The sequence below is a fragment of the Nomascus leucogenys genome, chromosome 3 (assembly GCF_006542625.1).
Source record: "Nomascus leucogenys isolate Asia chromosome 3, Asia_NLE_v1, whole genome shotgun sequence".
Lineage (NCBI taxonomy): Eukaryota > Metazoa > Chordata > Mammalia > Primates > Hylobatidae > Nomascus > Nomascus leucogenys.
Genome location: NC_044383.1, coordinates 28,414,860 through 28,438,728, shown reverse-complemented (window position 1 = coordinate 28,438,728; position 23,869 = coordinate 28,414,860). Strand labels below are relative to the sequence as shown.

The 23,869-nt window shown below is 40.6% G+C and overlaps 1 protein-coding gene across 1 annotated transcript in view; it reads left to right on the top strand.

Annotated features, from left to right (window-relative positions):
- SORCS3 (sortilin related VPS10 domain containing receptor 3) overlaps positions 1 to 23,869 on the top strand; it is a 620,618-nt gene that overhangs the window by 553,129 nt on the left and 43,620 nt on the right. Inside the window, exons 15-19 of the mRNA XM_003255445.3 lie at positions 2,528 to 2,645; positions 3,652 to 3,785; positions 13,722 to 13,835; positions 17,018 to 17,189; positions 19,511 to 19,697. Of these exons, the coding sequence (XP_003255493.1) occupies positions 2,528 to 2,645; positions 3,652 to 3,785; positions 13,722 to 13,835; positions 17,018 to 17,189; positions 19,511 to 19,697 (725 nt within the window). The remainder of the gene's footprint in view (positions 1 to 2,527; positions 2,646 to 3,651; positions 3,786 to 13,721; positions 13,836 to 17,017; positions 17,190 to 19,510; positions 19,698 to 23,869) is intronic.

The window sequence follows — 23,869 nt, the reverse complement described above, 5'->3', positions numbered from 1 at the left end:
GTAGCAACCAAAAGCAACCACAATTTTCCTGGTGATCTGGTTAATGTAGAAAAAACCAGGTTATTGCCTCTTTGGTTCTAGATAATACACATAATTCTGTTAATGCATTTCAAGATCACGTTAAATATTTTATGTCTCCCTGAAGTGTTCACATTGTGTGTGGAAACTCTTAAGCTGCTATTATTATTACTATTAAACCTGAAAACTACCAAGCCCCATTTCTTTTATCTGGTACTTATGTAATTACCATGGAGAGGATCTAGCTAACATTTCTCCAGGTTACATCACACCTTGTTAAATTAAGCCTATCTCTTTAGTCTGTCACGACCTTGTTGAGTCTTGCTCCTGCCATCGAGCATATTGAGGGCTTCCTCCAGCTTTATGTCATCAAAAAATTCAATTTCCAGTGATGGCCATTATTTTCATGTCTTCAAGTCATTAATAAAAATGATGAACAAGAAAGAGCAGACGACAGAACCTTGCAGCGGACTACTCTCACCTCCCTCTTGGTTGATTTTAATGTCTTCATTAGGTACTGTTCAGCCACATGATTTTACCAAGCTCCTGGCTCATATTTTCTCAATCTTTTTGTCAAGATTCCTATGACAGACCCTGTTCAAATGCCATGTCTGGTATCCAGGTAAATCATGTGCTTCCCATTTTCCTCTTCTGTCTGCCCAGTAACCTTTTAATAAAAAGGAATGTGATTAATCTGACATGACATCTTTTGTGATCTAGGAAGCACATTTAAACTATTTGGAGTCAGCAGAAATATTTGGTTTAGCATCATTAACATCCTGCACTAGGAGTATTCCAATCAGGGAAGACTTAACTGCTGGAAGTGGTGTCTGAATGCAAGAGTTTTGAAGGCTGGATAGAGAAAAAAAAGAGATATCTGTCAAGGTCTCCTCCCACTGTTTGTTTGTTTGTTTGTTTCATTTTCCCTTGATGAGCTTATCAGTTTAACTGTCCTCTCTTCAAACAAGCAAAAATGTTTGATAAGAGAGAGCTGTTTTGTTAAAGATTTAAAATGGATTGACTGACCTCTATGTAAAATGAATTCAGAGCTAAGAAATGGAAATACCTTAGTGGATGACCTGGCATCGATGAATTGGATTTGGAAAGCACTGGATTTAGCAAGAATGCAAGAGAACAGAGAGAACCCAGGGAGAGGGAGTTAGGTTTGCTTTGCTCCACAGTGTCAGCTGCATATGTTGGGTATTCTAGGCTCAGAGCTTCTCCTATCTCATGCTGAGCTTAGATCCATATAAAACCCATGTAGTTTTACTAAAGGAGAGATCCTGTCTCTCTTTCAAAATCTGCTTAATTTTCTTTTAGATAAGACTCTAAAAGGTTTGATTTAACTTTTATCTGAAGCACATTCAAAATTGATCCTGAGATGTATCGTAAATTGGATGATCTACAAAAACAACTCTATATTCTTCCTCATTTCACAAGTTTTGTCAGTCTCTACCTTTCCCATAAGCATCCTCATCTTTTAGAGAGCATAAGAAAATGACCCAGGAAGAGAGTTAATCTTGTAGTTGTCACCATAACAGTATCTGAACTTGGGCAGAGGAGAATCCAGGGCTGGTAGTGTGATTAAGTCTTGCTGAAATGGAAGCCATCCAACTCCTTGAAAGACTTCAGTTGTTTTAAGTTAGCAGCATGATCAGTCTCCCGTTTACATCACTATGATAGATGTCTTGCATTGTAATTGCAAGACATGCCACCTGAGTAGAGTATGGATGATCAGTCTTATTTTTTTTCTATTTTTCTAGAAACGATTGATCATTCATATTTATAGGGCAATCAACTGCTGGGCTTTGAAAAGGTCAATATTGATTATCTAAGTCACAGATGGTGTGCTTCTTTACTATACATAAATATGAGTTCCTTTTATGAGTCTGCTGTGATTTTTTTTTCTTTTTAAGGAAGGAGGAGGGAGGGTAGGTATTCACGTGCGTTAAACAGTGGGAATTTCAACTAACACACTTAAATTCAGCTAGGACTTTGCAGCTGGCAAAGTTGTACTTTAAATTAGCAAATTCACTCCTTCTACTCCAACATATATATGTACAATCCACTTTACAGATGAGGAAACTGAGTCCCTGTTAATGGACATGGGCAGGCAAAATGCCAGTGCTTGCATTAAGGAGAAATGGGAAGGCTGTGTATCTAAAGCTGAACAGGGGTTTTGTATGGGTGGTGAGTTTGGGACTACTGGTCCCAATTTTTTTTTCTTTACTGGGCTTTCTATATTTTAAATGCTTCCTGTAATAGATATATATTACTTTTGCAATTTAAAAAATGGTTGATTTAAAACCCACTGTGAATGACATGCCAGTTGGTTGAATTGTATGGATAGTGGGCTTTCTCCTCAATGGCCCTCAAGGAACTCACTTTGGAAGAACAACTAAAGTCCAGGCTGCAGTGAATCTTTATCTCCTTCCCAGTTTCTGTGCATTAGTGACTGACTATGGGACCTTCTCCACTTGTGTCTCCCACTCCTCCCCTAAACACTTAGAGTTTTTGGCCACTTCAGCCTCCGCTCCGAATGGCAATTGGTGAAAGTGGACTACAAATCTATCTTCAGCCGGCATTGCACCAAGGAGGACTATCAGACCTGGCACCTGCTCAATCAGGTACACCCCAGGGAGGTGGAGTGCTGGCTTTGAGGAGGAGGAGCTAGTGCAAGCCCTGTTGGGTCTTATCTGAGCCTTCCTATTTCGGGGAGGAAGGTAGTGGGTCATCTGAGGATGTGGGTGTGGATTTGGAGAAAAGGGTGAAACACACTCAGGTCCAGTAGGGCCAGATGATATTTAGGAAGCATCTCCCATCCTGGGATCCTATCTACTAATTGAGGTCACTGAGCTGCCTGGGGGAAAGGTGATGATGATAACCTGGGGGTTTAGTTCTATCCATGGAGAAATGAGCTTTTTACAGCTAAAAGAAGGCCTCCAAGAGTTGCTCATTGTATCTGCCAGTGTGGAGGGCGAGAGCATTTCTCAGACTTTCCTGAAATAAGGGACCCATAGCACTGGAAACAGGCCCACTGAGAAAGGGTGTCAGGGTGGGTAGGTCTAGCAATGGTAGATATTTTCCGCTGTGAGAAATAGGCAGGCTTCTGCATTCTTCAGAACCACTGGGTCCGTATAATTTGTATCAACTTCTCATTTCTTTGTTCTTGACTGGGAATTAAGATTTGGGCATGGTCATTTATCATAGAGAGGGAACATTTTGGGTCAACTTCAATTTCCCTCTGAAGATGATGTGAAAAATGTGCCAGAAATGGGCTCCTTTCCACTAGAATTGCTACTGAAGCCATTTGGGCAAATGCCTGGTGGTCTGCAAAGATGCCTGGAGTCCTTACATTCTCTATGGAGGTGGAGCAGAAACAGGATGATGTAGACATCACTGGCTTGGGTGGGTGGAGGGTAGAAGTGGGCCCACCTTCCATAATGTTCCTTTTATGTGGTAGTAAAAGATTAGCACTGTTATTCTTGAAACTCCTGGATCATTACTGAGAATGAGACTGCTGCATAAAGTACCTAAATGAGAATGAACAGGCTAATGCTTCTTGTTGACAACTGGTTTATTTCACCACTTTTATGTTTTTCTGTCTCTCACACTATGGAATTTCTCTCTAAGGGAGAGCCTTGTGTCATGGGAGAAAGGAAAATATTCAAGAAACGTAAGCCAGGAGCTCAGTGTGCCCTGGGCCGAGACCACTCAGGATCAGTGGTCTCAGAACCCTGTGTCTGTGCCAATTGGGACTTCGAGTGGTGAGTTGTTTGGCATTTCATTACCAATTCCAACCAGGTCTTCACCTGTCTGTGGAGTGGGGTGGGGGAAGATGAAGTTAGGAGAGGAAGCATGACCCAGAGATAGGAGGTGTATCTGCTGGCCTGTAGGCCCAACCATCCCAGTTACTGGGCCAGATGGGAAGTCTGCATCCCTGGAAGGAGGACAGGCTGAGGCATTTTCACAGAGAGGGTCACTGCTCTATCACAGCAGCATCTCTCGGGGGGCTTCTTCTCATCTGCAATTAGCAGCTGTATTGGAAACTACTGGAGAAGTTGGGCTGGGCATTGACAGAGGTTAGAGATCTACTGCCTTGCTGTGGCCTCCAGCTACATGCACTCTCATTGTGAGGTCACTTCCACGTGACCTCTCTCTTATTTCCTTTTGCTCCCCCTAATAACAGCAATCAAGAACAACCTTAAATCTCACTTAATGAAATTCAAATCTCACCTATAGACAATTACTCCCAAATTTCCAAATATTTACCTCTAGCTCTGGCCTCCCCCTTCTCTTGGTTAGACACATATGTGTCTGGCTATCTACTCAGCATTCATCTCCTCTTGATTCATTACCAGGGATATCAAACTTAAGGCCACCAAAGCAAAGCTTTTCTTGAATCCCTCTCATTGGAAGGAGTCCCTTGCCCAGTTTTTCCAGTTTCAATAAAACACACAGCTATCCACTCAGTTGCCAGAAGGGCTTAGTTTCTCCTTTTCTTTCACTGTCAGATCCAGGCCATCTGCAAGTCCTTGCAGTTTCTACCCCCAAAACACATTCTAACTAAAAGCACTTCTTTCCATCTCGCAGCTGTCTGTATCACTCCAGGAATCAAACTCTCTCCACGTCCACCCTTGTCACTTAAAATTCATTCTCCTCACAGCAACCGAGATGGTATTTTAAAAACTCAAACCATATCTTATCACTACTACACTTAAAATATTCCAATATCTTCCCCCTCATGTAAAATCTAATCTTCTTTCCTTAGTTTCCTCCATTGTAGGTGATTTGGCCCTGCAATTACCTTTATGTCTAAATTCCTTACTGTTCTTACCTCGTACACTGTATTGCAACCACATTCCCACCTCCTGCACCTTTATTAATCCCGGCTCATTCCTAGCAGAGGGAGCAGAAAATGCAAGAATTTCTTCCAAATCTTAGTATGGCCGGCACCTTTGAGTCACTCATGTCTCAGCAAAAATACCAGCTTCTCAGAAATGCCTTCTGAGACCACCTAATCTCACCTATACCTGGCATAGTCTAGCATAGCACTGTTTTATTATCTCCTTAGTATTAATTGCCGTACAAAATGAACATGTTTTTGGTTGTTCTACTATCACCTATCTTTCTCCAGTAGAATGTAAGTGCTGGGAATGCAGGAGTTTTAGACTTTCCTTGTTTCTGCATCCACAGTGCTTGGCCTGCAGTAAACATTCAATAAAGAGTTGTAGCATGTTTCTGAACATTGTTCCTTTTAGGAGGGTCAAAAAACTCCCCAATTCTGGGAATGGGTACATAGCACTCCGATCCCAGCTGGATGAATTCTTCCTCTGCATCACAATAAAAAGCTAAAGTTCAATTTGATTATTTTGGTAGCCCATCTCAGATTCGTCTTTGTTAAAAGACAAAACTAAGGGCTTGGGCATTGGCCTCTAAACTTGGGAGGGGCAGGGCAATGATAGAGCTGCATTTGGGCTTCTCTGGCATCAAATAGCCAAAGTAAGTCCAAGTGGGCACAGAGCAGCTGCCCCTGAATGGCAGCCTCACTCCTTCCAGCCTTATTCCATCCAGCTGGTTTTTTAGCTTCATTTGTACTAGAAACTATCCTTTGTTTCTCACTTTCTGCTAGGAATATAATTGGAAGCCAGAGGAGTGACTCTGACTGCTCTCCATCTGTTCTTTATCCTTAAACTCATACCTGGGAAAGCATGGCTTCAGTGAAATTCATGAAAATGAGATATACTAAATGTAATTTAAATTTGACTGGCAGAGTCCTTTCTGTGACCATTTTGAGCCCTTGGCAACAAAGCATATTTTCACATTGTGAAAAATATTTTCAATTATTAATCACAATTAAGCAAAAATAGTCACAGCAATGAGTGCAGCAGGCCACTCAGAATTCTGGCTTGTGACATATTGATGTCAACCTGAATATTCAGAATATTAATTTCAGGCTTCCTTATGTCCTTCTGCAGACTAACTCCACTGAGGCACAGTGTCTTTGAATTTGTCGTGATACATGTTCTCCTGTGTCTCTGTGTGCCATAATAGACCCTCACCCATTGTTGGGTAGCATCACAAGTGAGAAGAATTAAGAACTGTAAAATATTTTGTCATCAGTAATTCCATTAACATTTACTGGTCTGGGCAAAAATTCTAGCACTGATAGTCACAGTTTTTGACCTTGGCAAGTTTTCTTAATCTTTGTGACTTCATCTCTACAGCTGCAAAATAAAAATGCATAACATCTACCTCATTGGGTCCTAAGGAAGAATAAATGAATTAATATATTAATATACATCATTAATATAGATAAGGCATTTATCCTACTGATGTATAACAGAAATACAACATAGGCTGCCTATTGCTGCTGCTGTTGCTGCTGTTGTTATTCTTATACCCTAGGGGTAAGTGGTCCCTATGGTATTTTTGCAAGTAAACCAAAGCTTATACATCCAAATAAGCACTGTTTTCAGAGTAGTATCTTGGGGTCTTATCCATTTACTTCAATACTGGTGGCATTGTTCAAAGTATTTCTGAACCCTTCTTTAGGGAGTGCTGTTGAAATCCATCTACAAGTAAAGCATGGTGGGAGAGGTGAGGGGGAGCCTTTACAAGGCCTTCTGTGGTTCTCATACTTGCACTGGTAGAGGTACCATGTGGATCAAAGACGCTGTAATGTCAGGATCTTTATTATTGCCATTTTAATGAGAAGAAATGTCTTGGATATAGGTTACTTGATCAAGGTTACATCCCTGGGAGAGAATGAGCTGGGGTTCAAGTGCAGATCTAGTTAAATTCCACATTCTCTCCTCCACACCCTGCCATTTCTCAATAAATCAAACAAGTCTTTATTATTTTAGATTCATTTTGCTTCAGAAAAAAATAGAGTTTCCAAGTTTAGTTACTCTAAAATTAAAACTCATCCCCAAAGGACTTGGCTTTACTGCTGCTGATGAAATATAAGGTAGAATGTTTCCTTAACACTAAAACAATTTTCAATGAAGTAGTTTTGACCATTGGTACTAGAATCATAATAGGTGTATGGTCTCCAAAAATATTTTATGGAATTTTTTTGATATATAAGGTGGTGTATGTTTGCATTTCTGTAGCCAATCACACCTCACGTTAAAAAGAATATAGGAGAGCCACTTGAGTAGAGTAGAGAAGTAGACAAGGCTTGATGCTGGGTTTGTGGTCATAATCTCAGAACACAAACAAACAAAAAAATCACATGGCCTATAAAGTTTTTTTTTTACTACTACTGAGTAGGGGAGAAGTTGTTTTTGATTACCGAAATTTCTGAATTATTTACAATGATTTTTGGGGGGACAATGAGACTGAATATTTGAAATTGTCTTCTTGTTTTTAAGTTAACTTCAATAAACATAGTGATTGGTTAAAAGATACAGTTTTTCCATCAAATACAGTTTGTCTGTTTGCTGGTCTTTAATGCTAATGCTAGGAATCAGCATATGGCATATAGCCTTGTCCCCTTCTCAGTGGTCCTCTCTAGCAGGAATTATTATTAGCTAAGGCATCTGAAATGCCCAGTGCAGTTAGTACCAGTGATTATCATGCACAGTCCATTTAGATGTTTCCCTAGGCCAAATCAGGGCAGGTTCATTTGATTGATCTAGGAAAAGTTCAAGCCTCAGAGACAGCAGAGAGAGGGTATCACCTACTTCAATCAGTTTGGGAGGGAAGAGTAAAGGCTGGGAAGGATGAATTAAATGTCTTCACTTTGGTGGAAGAATTGAGGAGTGCAACCTGGAATCACAGAGGGAAGATATTTTCTACCTGTGTCCCTCTTCTGCAAGAAAAGAGGAGGTTTTCTAGATTCTCAGAAGCATTTATTTGTAGCAAAACATTCACTTCCACAACTTTCTCCAGAGCGAGTATCAATAATAAGTATGAATTCTGCATAAAGATCGATGTTTCAACATAAGAGCCTCATAAATCCGCCAGCCTCAAGTGTACCCTAGAGAGCCACTTTGCAGCAACCTCCATCATGGCACTGGAGAAGGACCAAGAACAAATCCTTATTGAGAGTAAAGGTTGTTAGAGACCAGCAGGCCGTCAGAAAAGGTGCAAGAGGGGGCTCCTCTAAAGTCACACAAGGGCTCGTGAGAGGGAGTAGCCCTCCAGGAGACCTGAATTCACTTGTTCAGTGAGAAACCAGGTTGAACCAGAGATGATTATGCCCAGGAGTTCTTTTCTTTCACTCATTCACCTAACTTCTCACTCAACAAAAACTTTTACTGAGCCCCTACTATGTAAGCAGATGTTTTACCGTATCTTTGAGATGAATTATCTTAATCTTCTCAATGAACTCCCAGAAGGAGAGTCTGCTATTACAGACATTTTACAGATAAAGGAATGGAACACAGAGATGTTAAGTAATTCATTCAGGATAATATTATTCTGACTTCAGGGTCCTGAGTCTTAGTATGTATTACTGGCTACCTCCATGTCCCATATGGCACTGCATCCACAAAGCAAGTTTATTGAGTGGTGATGTAGAAGACAGGGGAGGAGATTTGGGGCTGTCACAGCACATACATTCAGATGTATCCAAAGTACATTAATATAGTGATTCCCCAGAGTAAGCTTGAGTACTCTGCCTATGGAGCACAAGGAAGGATGTGTTTCCACAGTGGACAAGTCAGAGGATAAACAATACAATAAACAACATTGTTATTTACAAAATATACAAAATATACAAAATTTATAAAATATACAAAAGAGCTATTGCACTAAAAGAAGCATAGCAGAAAATAATGAGTATAATTAAATGCTGAATTTTATGGTCCAAAGCTATCATAGTCACATGTGGTTATCTGCATTAAAATGAAATAAAAAATGTTATTCCTTCATTGCACTAGTTAGGGGCTACCATATTAGATTAATATAAAATATTTCTCTTATCATAGAAAGTTCTATTGAACAGCACTGGTTCTGACTGTATGTACTAGAGATACACAAAACAAAGAGAACAAAAAGATCACTGTGAACTGAAGTAATCATGGAAGGCTTCCTGCAGGAGGTGGTGGTGGAACTATGTAGACTTCCTGCTGAGGAAGAAAAGGAAAATAGGCAGTACTTCAAAGAAATAAATAAGAGACTAAGAAAACATAAACCTAAAGAAAACATTAGATTAGGAGAAATATTTGAGGAATGATTGTTGGATTTTCCAAGCATTTTCTGAAATAGTTGGGATATAATTGTAATTTTTCTTTACGGCTGTATTTGGGCTTATGTCTTAGCTAAATGATGATGTTAATGATTAATCCATTGTTTTTGTTGCTGTTGGGCCTGCTTGTGTTTGTTGAGTGCTCACTCCATGCCTACCAAGAACCTCTATCTGCCTAATCCCAAACCTACCATGCTATTCTGCCTGCTAAAGTGGAACAGGGTGCCTGTAGATCACGAGTACTGGACTCTCAACTGGCAGATGGGAGGATGGAGAAATGGGAATCAGGGAGGCTGTGATATGGCTGTGAGTGGTCTGAGAGCCCCTGCAGCTTGTCTGGAAGAGACCATGACTTCTTGGTTGGCTCCAAGAGTCTCAGAATGTCATTCCTGGGGACTAGGGGCCTCCTTAATGAGCCAGTGGGTGCCCTATGGGATTGGACTCATGCTGAACAGGGATCAGGAGTCTCCATTATCACCTCTGCCACTGTCAGCTGTGTACAATCTTTGGCAAAGTCATTTCTCCTCTTTTTGCTTTTCTTTTCCAGTCTACCAACTTAGGAGATTGGATCCAAGAATAAAAGTATCCCTTCCTATTTTGGCATGCAGAGTTTTATTATTATTATTATTATTATTATTATTATTATTATTATTTCTATACTGTCCTGGCTATCCCTCCTTTAGAATCTAAGCCTTTTCCCTGAATGGGATTTGGAAGACATACAGGTTCCCGGAAATGAAAAAGTTGTCCCTAAACTTTTAGAACTTCTAAAGCTGTTATAGTTGAGAAAGACACAGAGGTGACTTATTTCTTGAAGGAAAATGTGTGTGTGTTTGCAGAATCTGCAGCAGCAGACTTCCCCGAGGCAAATCAAACTTTCTGGTGCATTCTGTCCAAACCTCACAATTCAACAGAAAAATGCCTTTCCCCAGGAAGCTGGAGCAACAGCTGGAGCTGCTTGTTTGTCTAAATCATGCAGACTTCAGAGCTGGGAAGGAGGTTGGGCTGTATGAGATATTTTAATATACATTTAGGAGAAATTAATGAAGAAGTCCACAGCTTGGAGGCAGCCAGCTTCCACTAGTGTTGTTAAATATTAATGAGATTTTTTTACTCTTTGGGGCAAAGCAACATGCCTGGTGCACCTTTTAAAATTACTGCATTGCTGACAGGTAGCAGAGCTGAACAGAACTGCTAAACACGGTTATATTTAGCAAAGACCATTAAGATGTTTCTTTCATTCTTAAAATTGCTTGAGAGAGAGCACCCTTCCTTCATAGATTACCAGTAATCCCTAGGTTTAGTAGGACATTCAATAGATTTACCTCAGAAAACAACTGGAGAATTTTTGATAAGTAGTAAGGATACACCACAGCCCGATAGTTCCACAGATAAAAAATGGTTAGAAATAAGTAATTCAGGCCAGGAACATGGGCTCACACCTATAATCCCAGTACTTCGGGAGGCTGAGGTGGGCAGATCACTTGAGGTCAGGAGTTTGAGACCAGCCTGGCCAACACGGCAAAACCCTGTCTCTACTAAAAATACAAAAATTAACCGGGCATGGTGGTGGGTGCCTGTAATCCCAGCTACTCGGGAGGCTGAGGCAGGAGAATCACTTGAACCTGGGAGGCGGAGGTTTCAGTGAGCTGAGATCGCATCACTGCACTCCAGCCTGGGTGACAGAGTGAGACTCTGTCTGAGAGAGAGAGAAAAAAAGAGAGAAATAAGAGATCCAGCGGTGTGCTTGTAAATATTCAACTGCTGGCTCTCTGGGAACAAACAAATTAGTACTCCCTGATTAATGGTATCTGCTGATCATTATACATATTCCCATCATGGCAGATTTCAAACTACCAACCTGACATGAGTGAACGCAGAATTGGGGAGAGATAGCTAGTACCACAACATTATATAATATTCCCACCATACAGATACATGGATGTAAAAGCACCTCAATAGCATGGACAATAGAATGATAGAATATTTTTATGTAATATAGTATATATTATATATAATAATAAAATATAGTAATCAAGAATGTATGCTTTAAGTATTACCTTTGTAATATAATTTATATAATTGAAATTTCATACAATTTCATTTTAAATAGTGGCTTTGTTTAACCATTAATTAGCTTGCAAAATTTCTGAGATGTTAACTGTGAGCTCTCATGGGCTGTTACAAGCTGGCACAACACTGAGTCCATATGAACTGTCAGGCTGAGAGATCTCCAGTAGTTAATCAGGAGGCTTGTCCAAAACATTTACTTGGCAGAAATGTCTTTCTTCTTCCTTCCTTCCAGCTTCATTTAAACATGCCAATATCAAGACTGATCTCAAGTTCCACCTTTCTACGTAGAAATCCATGATTCTTGTCACATTAACTCCACAGGAATCTGTTGGGCACTGGGGGCTACTCTCTGCAGTCCACACTGTACCTTCAGTTATGGGCTCACAGTCTTCCTGCAGAGATAGATGTAATGCAATCATGTAATCCAATGGGATATTTTTTTTTTTCTTTTGAAACGGAGTTTCGCTCTTGTTGCCCAGGCTGGAGTGCAGTGGTGCAGTCTTGGTTCACTGCAACCTCCACCTCCCGGGTTCGAGCACTTCTCCTGCCTCAGCCTCCCAAGTAGCTGGGATTACAGGCTCCTGCCACCATGCCTGGCTAATTTTTGTGTATTTTTAGTAGAGACGGGGTTTCACCATGTTGGCCAGGCTGGTCTCAAACTCCTGACCTCAGATGATCCACCCATCTCAGCCTCCCAAAGTGCTGGGATTACAGGTGTGAATCACTGTGCCCAGCTGCAATTACTTTCTAATGTAATTGGAATTCATTTACCCAATAAATATTTAATGCCTGAAATGTCCTAGGTACTGTTCTAAATTCATATTGGCCAAAAACAAACAAACAAAACAAAAACTGAAAATTATCCCTGCTCTTTTGTAGCTTCCATTTATAGTTACCAACAGGTTATGACCTCAAAGATTTTGTCTGGGGAACCAGCGATGGCCTTCTATGACATAGATATTAAAGAAGGATAAGTAGGAAACTACCAAATATAGAAAAAAGTGGAATGCTTCAAGCCTGAGGGATTACATATAAAAAGATAAAGAGGGTTGAAAAGGCTGGCTAGAAGTGTTCAGTTAAGAGTTTGATGGGAAGATGGGTAAGAAGGTGGGGTGGGGTCAGACTCCGAAGCTATTGTGTATGATCTTATTAATCAATTGGTTCTTCTTAGCTCTACTGTTTAGTGCTGTGCTGCATACAGTTTTATTCTGTTCTTTGGTCATGTTTGGGGTATGCTATATCTCTCTCCCCCAAAGACTGAAAACCCTTTGAGGACAGGGATTGTCACACCTTTTTAAGTTTTTTATTATTATTATTATTATTTTACAAGGCAGGGCACATAGTGAGTTATAAGTAGATGTGGAATTAAATTTAAATTTTTAGTCCCCTCTCCCCTTCATTCCTGTTGTAGATATACACAAAGAAAATTTGCCTCTGTTTTCATTGGACTTCCACAAAATCTTGGCTCAAAGAATATGCAGGAAGCAGAAAAAGAAAGGAGTTGTGGGTTCTGAGAAAGCAACTTATTTTCTGCTGCTTTATGTTTTATTAACACTTAATGGATTAATATTTATATGTCCAGTTTATTTTGCCCCATCAGTGAGTTTCAGAAAACCCTAGGATGCTTAACTTAGAAACATGAATTCTGCCAAGTGACACTACCCTCAATGATCTCTGGTTGGCTACAAGAGCAATAATACCTTCTCCCTACTTTATTGTTCTTCTACTTTGACATTTACATAACCAGGAGTCTTTTGAAACTCCAAGAAGTAGGGAAACACCGTTTGGACTTCAGAGAGGGGACCTCCTTTTCTACACTGCTTTGTTACTTTCCCATTTTGCATCAGGGAGAAGAGGGGAAAGAAATCGTAGCAGACTTTCTTTCTTCATTTTATTATGGCTCGGATTTTAAAGAAACACACAAAAAGAGCTACAGTGTAGTTTAATTTTATTTTTGGGGAAATAGAGGCCTTTGTTTTATCTAGTCAGGAAAAGTTTGAATGGCTGTATGTGTCCATGTGAATGGACATGTATATACTTGTTTCAGAGAGGGTGAGTCATTGTCTTTGTTGTAATGTACTTATTTCAATAATTCTACTGTGACTTAAAATGTACTTTTAACAGCATCCTCTACATTTACTCCCCAGCCAATGTACCTGCCACATTATTTATATCAATACCTTTTTAAACCTAGAATTTCTGTTTGCTAAGTTGCTATTTTGTTCTGTCGACTGGACTCCAAATGATATGGAATTATTTATAAAGCTAAAAGTTCATTTTCAAAATATGAATATTTGCCATCACTGGGGATATTTAAAACAATGTGTTATGACTTTCTGGATGGCAATAGGGACGTGTATATGTTTGTGTGTGCCTGCGGTTATTTTAGCGTTTGTACATATATACTAGCATGCAATATTCATTTTCCTGACAGTGACTATGGGTATGAGAGACATGGGGAGAGCCAGTGTGTCCCAGCTTTCTGGTACAATCCAGCATCCCCATCAAAGGACTGCAGCCTTGGTCAAAGCTACCTTAACAGCACTGGGTAAGTAAAACACCTACAGGAACTCAGCTCACTGTTTTCCTGTTTCTCTAAACTAGGACCAAAGGAAATGCATTGCTATTGAATACAATGGAGTGAAGATAGAATCTGTTTATAACAAATGGCGTTTGAGGGGAAATGAGGAGTTCTTTAGCTGAGAGTATCTATTTGGGGAGCATCCGAAGAGATTTCTGATCTACCAGATTTCAATACCTTTCGATATTTACTTATGATAGACCATAGTTACTGTTTTGGTTAATCCTTCTCTTCTGGAAGGTCATGTAGTCTTATTCCTTGACACTCAAGTGAATTAAATTCATACAAGTGATGTGCAGATATTACACTACTCTCAAGTGAAAGATGAACTGAAACTCTGACACTGACACTGAAAACTTAAAATGAAAACTCAAAAGTTCCATTCTAGGAATTCCTGGAATAAAAATGTCAAGGACCCCTTTCAGGAATTCTCAAATTACATGCGTGTTTATCTCTTTGTTCATGTATTAGTTACTCTTTCGGATGCTTGAAAAACATTTTCTTGAAGATTTGTTGTCTTGCCCTTTCCTTTGCTGCCTCTATAACCCAGAACAGGTTTGGCAAGTGGATGGGTGGTCTAAGATAGCACCTCTCAAATGTTAATGTGCCTATCACTCATCTGGGGATCTTTTTAAAATGCAGCTTCTGATTTGGGAGATCTGGGGTCACGGTGAAATTCTTCCTTTCTGTGAGCTCCCATGCGATGTTGATATTGCTGGTCCCTGGACCACTCTTTGAGTAGCAAGGGACTGAGTTGTTCTGGATGCCAGTCTTAACTCTCCCAATGGATCTTCTGTCACCTCAGTCAAGTTATTCATCTTCTCGATGCTTTTGTCACAGCTAGTTGTAACATAATGTTGGGTACTATCTACCTAACTGATGTCAACAAAGGAAAAAATATGATGAAAAAGAAGTGCCGACTGGTCTGAGATACTCTGAAATGCATGCCAACTGTTTAGTTCTGGGAGGGCTGTTCCTGGAGCCTGAGCTAAGGCTCAAGGATCTTTGCTGTTATTTAATTGTAGGAGTCTAGTTTAGGGACTTAAGGCATTCAAATTGCAGATCCAACAGCATGAACTTAAAGAGATTGTGGTGTCAGAGAACAAAGTGCAGGAAGTTTGAGGAAAGGGAGTATTATGCACACAAGTTATTAGCTGGGCCACCAAATTCCCAGCCAGGGCCTAAGCTGAATGTGATTGCAGGTTAAAACGGAATTATAAAAGAATTGAATTAAAGCATTTCATAGGATCATGTGACATGTGTAGGTAGACCACATTTTAAGCAACTTAGGTATGCCAAAATCCCAAATAGCTAACAAAATAATTCAGGAGAATGAAAGGGAATGGCAATTTAAAAAAAAAGAAAACAAATATGCTACAGATGTCTACCAATACCTCCAGATTGTGTAAATGTTGGCTTATGTTTACAAATCATCAGCCAGCTTGAGTTAATGGCCAATTGAGGTTGAAAAAGAAGAATAGATGATATCAAGTTTGTGTTAGGACATGGTACCCACTGAAATACCTATCATCAGTGAAAACTGAGTGTCTTGTAACTATACATCCTGAGAAAGTATAAATTGATTACAAATCTTGACTGTCTAGACCAGTGATGACCAAATTAACTATAATATGAGGCATATATGTAATTTCAGATTTTCTAGTAGCCACATTAAAAATGTAAAAAATAAGGTGATATTAATTTTAACAATGTTTTCTTTAACCCAAAATTTCCAAAATATTATCATTTCAACTGTCACACTAATGACATTTCAAGTGCTCAGTAGCCACAAGGAGAGCTACCATATTGGCTACCATATGGGCAAGTGGTGCTATGTTAACCAGAATAACCTTAGACCCATTATAAGCTCAGTTGACAAAAAAGATGTATATATGCAATAAAATATATCATAATTTGATCTGAGACAATAATGACATATAACATTAGCTTAACATCTCCTGGGATCTCTGAATGGAGGTATAGTTTAGCAGTGGGGTGGCACGGGGGACCCAGGGAAAATGTCAGGTATGATGGAAGACTAATATCATTCAAAAAGAATTGTAAATTTCTCTGTTTTTGAAACCACCATAGGAAGGCAACATAGATGGATTTGTTAATTATTCTTGACATAGTGAGTGAAAGAAAACAAAATGTAATGGTGATGATGATGGTGATAATAATGCTGCTGGTGATGATGGTGGTGATGGTCATAGTGGTGGTGTGTTTCTTGCATGTGGTTTTTTACCAGAACATTTGTTTTTTCAGTGCAGCCTTATAGATGGTCATGTGCCTGGAAATATGCCCATCATGCAGATCAGGGTTGTAGGAAAGCTCTTGGCTTGACTTCATATGCTGGGGTTGGTGGGCAAGGAAGATGACATGGTGTCATTGTACATAATGATGTCCTTGTCACAGAAGGTCACAGTGCTTTGTCAGGTGATTTTCCTATGCTGACCTCCTGTATAAGATAATTTTACATAGTGGGATAGTGAGATTGAATAGGAGTTTCAAATTTGTGCTTCTAATCTGGCATTTATGCTCAGTGGGAAATGAAATATTAGCAAGGAGAAAAAAATGTTCTCTGAAATAGCCCAGTGGCTCCACAGAAAGGGCTATTAGGCATTGGTGGAAGGAATGATGCCCTGGAGGAATAGGGAAGATAGGAAGCAGCCTCGTGATTAATCAGAGTTAGAAAAAGTCTGATGTTCTACCTGCTTTCTGGTACAAAGAAAGCTGGAGATGGCCTCTGGGAGATAGAAACAGGTCTGTCCCTCACAAGTAGAAGCACCTGCTTTTCCCATTTCCCTAGTCCAATGAGTCTGCCTCCTCTTTTGTTGTGTGAGTCAGACATTGATTTTTCTTGTCTGGTTTAGACACTGATCCAATCTGTGGCTCACCAGGTAGGATCAATAATAATGTTTAAAGAGCTACTCTTCCCAAGATGGAGGGATAGCAGGTCCTCAGCATTTGTTCAGCTCCGTAAATGACTGTCTTTTTGAGACTTGGTTTCTAGGGGCCGCTGTGTGAAGCATCTGTTTTGCTCTTGCTTTCTTACATTCCCTTTATAACACACACACACATGCACACACACACAACAGCAACAACAACACAATCGACACAAACCACTATCAATTGTCAATTCTACTTAGGTATCGGCGGATTGTGTCCAACAACTGCACAGATGGGCTAAGGGAGAAGTACACCGCCAAGGCCCAGATGTGCCCTGGAAAAGCCCCTCGGGGCCTCCATGTGGTGACAACCGATGGGCGGCTGGTGGCGGAGCAGGGGCACAATGCAACTTTCATCATCCTCATGGAGGAGGTAGGTGCTCAACTGGGTCTCTGAGGTCAGAACTCCAAGCTAGACCATTCCCAGAAGGGAAAAAGAAGATCTTACATTCCCACAGACCCTTGCACCAAAGTCAATGGTGAGAAGCTGAAATTTCTGGAAAGAAGACAGACAACGGTGAAAGAGGGCTTGGAGTATTTACTGACCCTCCTCCCTTTATCCCACAATAAAGACCCAGTCTGCAGTGGGAGCCCACTTGCCTCTGGAGCATGCAGATCTGGATATATTCTTCAGGGTCTCCATTAAAGTCTGCTTTGCTGAGAGAATATTTATTACCATAAGACCATAAACTGTAAACTTGGCCAGAGGAAGGAAATTTGAATTTTATCTGTTGCTTTTAGGAGCCTCTTTTGCTTTATTCTGACCCTTAATCCCACTGATTAGAAAAGCCCACAAAGCTTTCACAAGGTCTTGAAAGTATGAGCATGAGGATGGGGAAGATTATTGAAATCCTTTAAAGTTATCTTTATAAAGAATGTTGTATTAGTTGCTTTTCTGTCAGCTAGATGCTGTATTCTTTCACCTTTTTAGTGTCTTCTGAAATCTGGGCAGTAAAATCAGACTACATACATTGATTCCAGTATGGGAATATCTCTGTTGTCCGCTTCTTTTATAAGCTGTTGAATTGCTTCCTATACTAGGGCATTTTAGGCACTCTTTGCTGAGTGGTAGAGCAGGAAGGCTTGCTTGATTGACACAGCCCTTTAAAATTATATGCAAATTGCTCTGTGCTCTTGAGATCTTGGAAAGAAGGCAAAACAGGCCAGGAGTCTTTTTTTCACAAGTACGAGCACTTCAGAAACCTTTAAAGTCAGGAGCACACTGGACAGGGTGGTGAGGGTTCCTTATCCTGGGTTGACAGATTTCTTAGCCTTCACTCACAGCAGGTGCTTGAATTAAAGGACTTTAAGATTCAGAGGAGGTCATTATCACATTTCCACTAGGGAGTTTCCAGGACCACAGCTATAAAAACCTTCTCTTGAATGGGTGTGAAGAGCCATGATCTTATCCATTTGAATTGCCTCCAGTTCATTTCCACTTTAATTTATATTCATAAACTCAAGGATAGTTGACATTGTGTGGGGGGCAAGAGAGCACCTATCAATATTTCATTCACATCTGGGCTGCCATGGGGGAAGAGATGGAAAGTGAAACTGTGATCAGTGCACATTCACTGGGCAGAAGGATTGGCTCATAATTCCAAAATGATGTATTTCTCTCTTTATTCTATCACTCATCTTCATATATGAACAGAGCAATGCTATTCTTCATATAGGATCTTTGTTTTGTGGTCAGGTGCATTGTGTTGATCCAAAGTGTTGGCCCAATATAATGGTGGGGTGGGGGTATGGGGAGCAAGAAGAATGAGGTTCAGCATAGGCCCTTAAGAAGCTAAATGTTGGCTTGGGGTGGTGAGATGCATTCACCTGAATCATTGGCATCATGTTACCAGGTAGTACACAGAGAGCTCTTGGCTTTCCAAGAGACAGAGCTATCTGTGAGCTGGGACAATCTGAAAAGGCTTCAGGGAAGAGGAGGCTTAAGTAGATTTAGGGAAGTTCAAGGATAAGAGAACAAGGGTATAATTTTGGGTGGTATGCAGTATTCATCTGTAGAGTGGGAATTGCCATCCTATCCCTGCTGCTATTTTGCAGATGACGTTATATAATGTGTATTAAGTGAGTAGCATAATTCTGGTAACATAGCAAATACTCAAAATAGGAGCAATTACAACTATAGCATGGCAACTGAGGGCATTATTATTGAAACCAGACTGGGTCTGGAACCTGGTCTTCCCGTACTCACTATGAAACTTTGGTCTAACTACTTATTTTTGTCCCCAGACAAATGGGGACAAAAATACTTTCTATAATATGGAATTATGAGGAGACTACTTGCTTGGCACTAATAAAGAAACCTCAGTAACTATTAGCTGCTACTATGATTGCAGTTATTATGACACGGAAGGAGAATTAGACTATGTGTGTGAGGGAGTCAGTGAAACACTTGGCTTCCCTTCAGAACTTTACAGAGGGTCTACCTTGCCCACTATTTCCAGTGTCATACCAACTTAGGTTGCCCCGAGCTTGGGCAATGAGGACAATAGGTCCATAGTGCCTGCCCATAGTACCCTGTGGATCAGATAGGAGTGTGATCATTGTGTTGCAGGTGTTTCAGCCCTTTGGGAAAGACTATGGGTCATCAGAGGTTGATGCTGAAGCAACAGGAGGAAGCATCAGATAGGAGTCTGGCTGGACCAAGTAAATTGACCCATCTGCTATGCCATCTTGCAGGGTGATCTCCAAAGGACAAACATCCAGCTTGACTTTGGGGATGGGATTGCTGTGTCCTACGCAAACTTCAGCCCCATTGAGGACGGCATCAAGCACGTGTATAAGAGTGCGGGGATCTTCCAGGTGACAGCCTATGCAGAGAACAACCTTGGCTCAGACACAGCTGTCCTCTTCCTGCATGTGGTTTGTAAGTAGCAGGCACCAGCCCCGTTTTCCCTTTCTTCCCAGTTGGCAACTTGGTCTGTTCAGACTTCCTAAAATTCAGAGCTGAGACCAGGTTCAGTGTGACTACTACAATTACCCAAACCAAATGGTGTAGATATGTACTCATCTGTGTTTCTGAGTTTTATGGTACTGAAATAGATTGATTATTTTGAAGTTCGGGTAACATATTTCCAACTGGGCCCTCCTTTTCCAGCACCACTGTGCTCTGATATAAATGCGTGCATGCACACACGTTCAGGTAAAAGTCTCCTCTCTTCCTTTTGGAGAATCCTCAAAGTGAAAAAGATAGAAATAAGCCATCTGGTTGATAGTCTTAGGCTCATTCTCAATCTATTATGAATGAAGACTGCACAAATCAAAGTCAACTGTTATTTGTGTTGTAAGAGCCAGAGAAGGATTAAAGAAACACGTTTAGATATTTTTAATGTAGAACTAAACACACACACAAAATTAATTTTTACATATAAGGTTACTGCAAGTTCATTCTGTTTTGACAATTCTAAGAACTCTCCAAAAATATTTTGTTGTGCTAGATTTATTTCATTGCTATTGGCTGTTGCTTGGCACAAACCAAAAGAACAGTTGGTGTTCCAAAATATTTCATTTGTGCTGGATGCATTTTGTGTATTTTCTATTCTAGAATTTGATGCATGTTAACTGAAACTTTAATGTTGTGATTTTAGGATGTCGGGTCAAGGAAATGTTGTCATGGGGCTGGGATTGGTTTCCCACATGTGTATCAGTGATATTCGTGGGTCTAAAGACTTCCTTGGTTCTTACTTACATATGCTACATATGGTGAAAATCATAAGTTCTGAAAGAGTCTAAGTGAAAACAAGGAGCACCCTCCTATTAACAACTCAGTGATGGCATCAACTCTATCGTATAAACAACCTACACCTAAGAGGTCCCTGGCAAACAGTAAGCTAGCTAGTCTCCTGGCTCTCCAGTCACAATGCCAGTAAAGGGACCAAAAGTGGTAAGAGATGTGTGTGAGAGGAGACCTGGATTATGGAGCTCAATCATGTCCCTAAAAATGCTAGGTTACATGGCCATGAGATAAATAATTTCATTTCTGGATCTCCTGAACTCCAATTTTAAAATGGCTTAATTCTGACTGCTACCTTGCCTCATGGGGCTTTTGTAATAGTAAACACACACAAAACACCCAATCATTCACTAATTAATTTAACAAAAATTTGTTGAAGTCTTAAAATATGCAAGGCACTCTGCTAGGCACTAGGAGGTAACAATGCAGATATGGCCCTCCTCTTACAGAGTTTCCGTTCTGGTGGGGAAGTGGAGTGCTGCTACAAATGAGCCATAAATAGGATAGGCAAAGTGGTGAGAACCACACCACATCAACTACAACCATTCTGTGTCAGAAGCACCGGGTCAGAAACCCGGTGGGTGATGTGCACGGTGTTCATGAGCCCAGGCTTTAGAACAAGGGAGATCTGTGCTTGAATTATGATCACATTCCTTTGTTAAATGTCTACTATTGGTCAATGTTCTTAGCCTTTATAAACCTCCAATTTCTTATCTTCAATGCTGGCCGGGCACGGTGGCTCATGCCTATAATCCCAGCACTTTGGGAGGCCGAGGCATGCAGATCACGGGCTCAGGAGATGAAGACCATCCTGGCTAACACGGTGAAACCCGTCTCTACTAAAAATACACAAAATTAGCTGGGCGTTTTGGCACAAGCCTGTAGTCCCAGCTACTAGGGAGGCTGAGGCAGGAGAATCGCTTGAACCTGGGAGGTGGAGGTTGCAGTGAGTCAAAATCACACCACTGCACTCCAGCCTGGGAGACAGAGCAAGACTCTGTCTCAAAAAAAAAAAAAAAAAAAAAAAAAAAAAAAAATATATATATATATATATTTTTTTTTTTTAACCAAACATGCTTGTCCTGAAGCTGAATAAATGCAACTGTGAGTGATGGTCTTCCAAGTTGTGAATGCCACATCCTTTTTGTGTTTGGCATAAGTTTATGGAGAAGGGGTTCTCCTTTTATCTTCTTGGGTATCACTGTCACTGACACTGTCAGCTCTCACTGATCCAACGCCCCAAAGTGACAGAAAGCCGAGAAGAAATTCAAGGCCATGAACCATAGCTGTATCATTGCTTATATATATATATATGTCTTATCTTCAATGCTTAGCTAAAAGGGGGGCTGTGAGAATCAAACTGGTGTGCATGTGTTGGGTATCCCCAAGACCACCACCAGGTTTGGTGATTCACTAGGCAGACCCACAGGGCTCAGCTAAAGTTTCACTCATGACTATGATTCATTACAGCGAAAGGGTACCAAACAAAATCAGCAAAGGGAAAAGCCTCAGGGGGCAAAGTCTAGAGGAAACGAGGCAGAAGCTTCCATGAGTTTTCTCCCTACAAAGTCACACAGGACACTCCTTTATCCAGCAATGAGTTGTAACGTGTATAAAAAGGCTGCCAAAAACAGAAACTCATTAGAGCCTCAGTGCCCATAGTTTTAAATGGGGGCCAGTCATGTAGGTACCCTCTGCCTGGCATATACTGAAACTCCAGATTCCCAATGGAAAGCATTGGGAATAAACCATACTGTTTGCAAGAGCAGTTTAGGCAGAGCGAACCACTCTTAACAGTTAACAGTTGACTGGAAACACTCCCAGAGCCATGTTCCCAGATACCAGCCTGGGGCCAACTTGCATGCAGACCTTCCTAAGGACAGCAATTTCAGGTCCATTCTACATACTGTCCAGGCAGTATGTAGAATGCTGCCTACCACCCAGCTTGGTGCATGGTAAATTAGAGTATTTACTAAGTACTTCCTATTAACTCCATACCTGACATTTTTGCTGCATTTAAAAATGAAGACAAAGAAGGAAAATGAACTTCACATTCCTCTATTCCAAGGACTTGCCCACCCACATTTCTGATTCTGCCAAGAGTGGGCCTTGCCTTCAGGGTGTGACAACCAATGTATCTTACTGGCAAAAAACACAACAGCAAGGAACAGGTTTACACTGGCTTATGTGCATGAGCGAGGAAATGTTCCTTGAAACTTTTATCGTGCTCATAATTCCCTCCAAATCAATCATGGCTGCATTTTCCAGACAGTTTTATTGTGGAGACTGCTCTTGCCCTTACCTTGGGCCATTAGCTAACAAAAGTAGTTGTTAGCTGCCCATAATAACCAATCTCGCACGGATTATTAGATTTTTATCAAAAGAGGCACTATTTGACAGTGAGGAATTTAGGAGTTTTCTCTGTTCCTTCCTGAATCTGCTCAGCTCTCATCTCTTCTCATTGATCCTTGGTTTGTCTCCACATCAAAGCCCAGGGGTCCTGGCTCAGAATTTTGCTCTAAAAACTGCTATATGGTAGTGTTCCTTAGGATTATTTTTAACCAAACATGCTTGTCCTGAAGCTGAATAAATGCAACCATGAGTGATGGTCTTCCAAGTCATGAGTGCGACATCCTTTTGGTGTTTGGCATAAGTTTATGGAGAAGGGGGTCTCTTTTTATCTTCTTGGGTATCACTGTCACTAACACTGTCAGCTCTCACAGAGCCAAGGCCCCCAAGTGACAGAAAGCCAAGAAGAAACTCAAGGCCATGAACCATAGTTGCATCATTGCTTAACTGTGGAAGATCCCAGGGTTCCCTTGAGGTGTGTTGGGGAATGGGCTTCATGCTTTCTGGAGGATAGCAGTGAGAACAGAAGCAGTGACTTCGAAGGTAAAAGCATCCCCCAAAGGGGCCCCTTTCCTATCAGGAGAAAAATGAGAGATTTGAATCTGGGCATGGAGAAAGAAGTTTTTCATCTCCCTCCTTGGATGTGGACTAGCCAGGAGCCCCTCCCCACAGCCTCTTTCTCTTCCCCATTGATCAATAAAACACAAACTATAAAGAGACATAAATTAGGTAAACTCCTAAAAATGAGTAAACAAAGCAATGAGAGTATCCATTATTTTCTCATATCTTGTGCCTTTTTTACTCTCATGAACAGACAAATCATACAAAAATAATAACAAAAAATTCCTTATTTAAAATAAGTCAACCTTCAACCAAACGTGTATCTGAATTGACAAAGTTGAAAGTGTTTGCTAAGAGAAATCTTGAGCTGCCATATGTCTGGGGTCAAGGCAGAG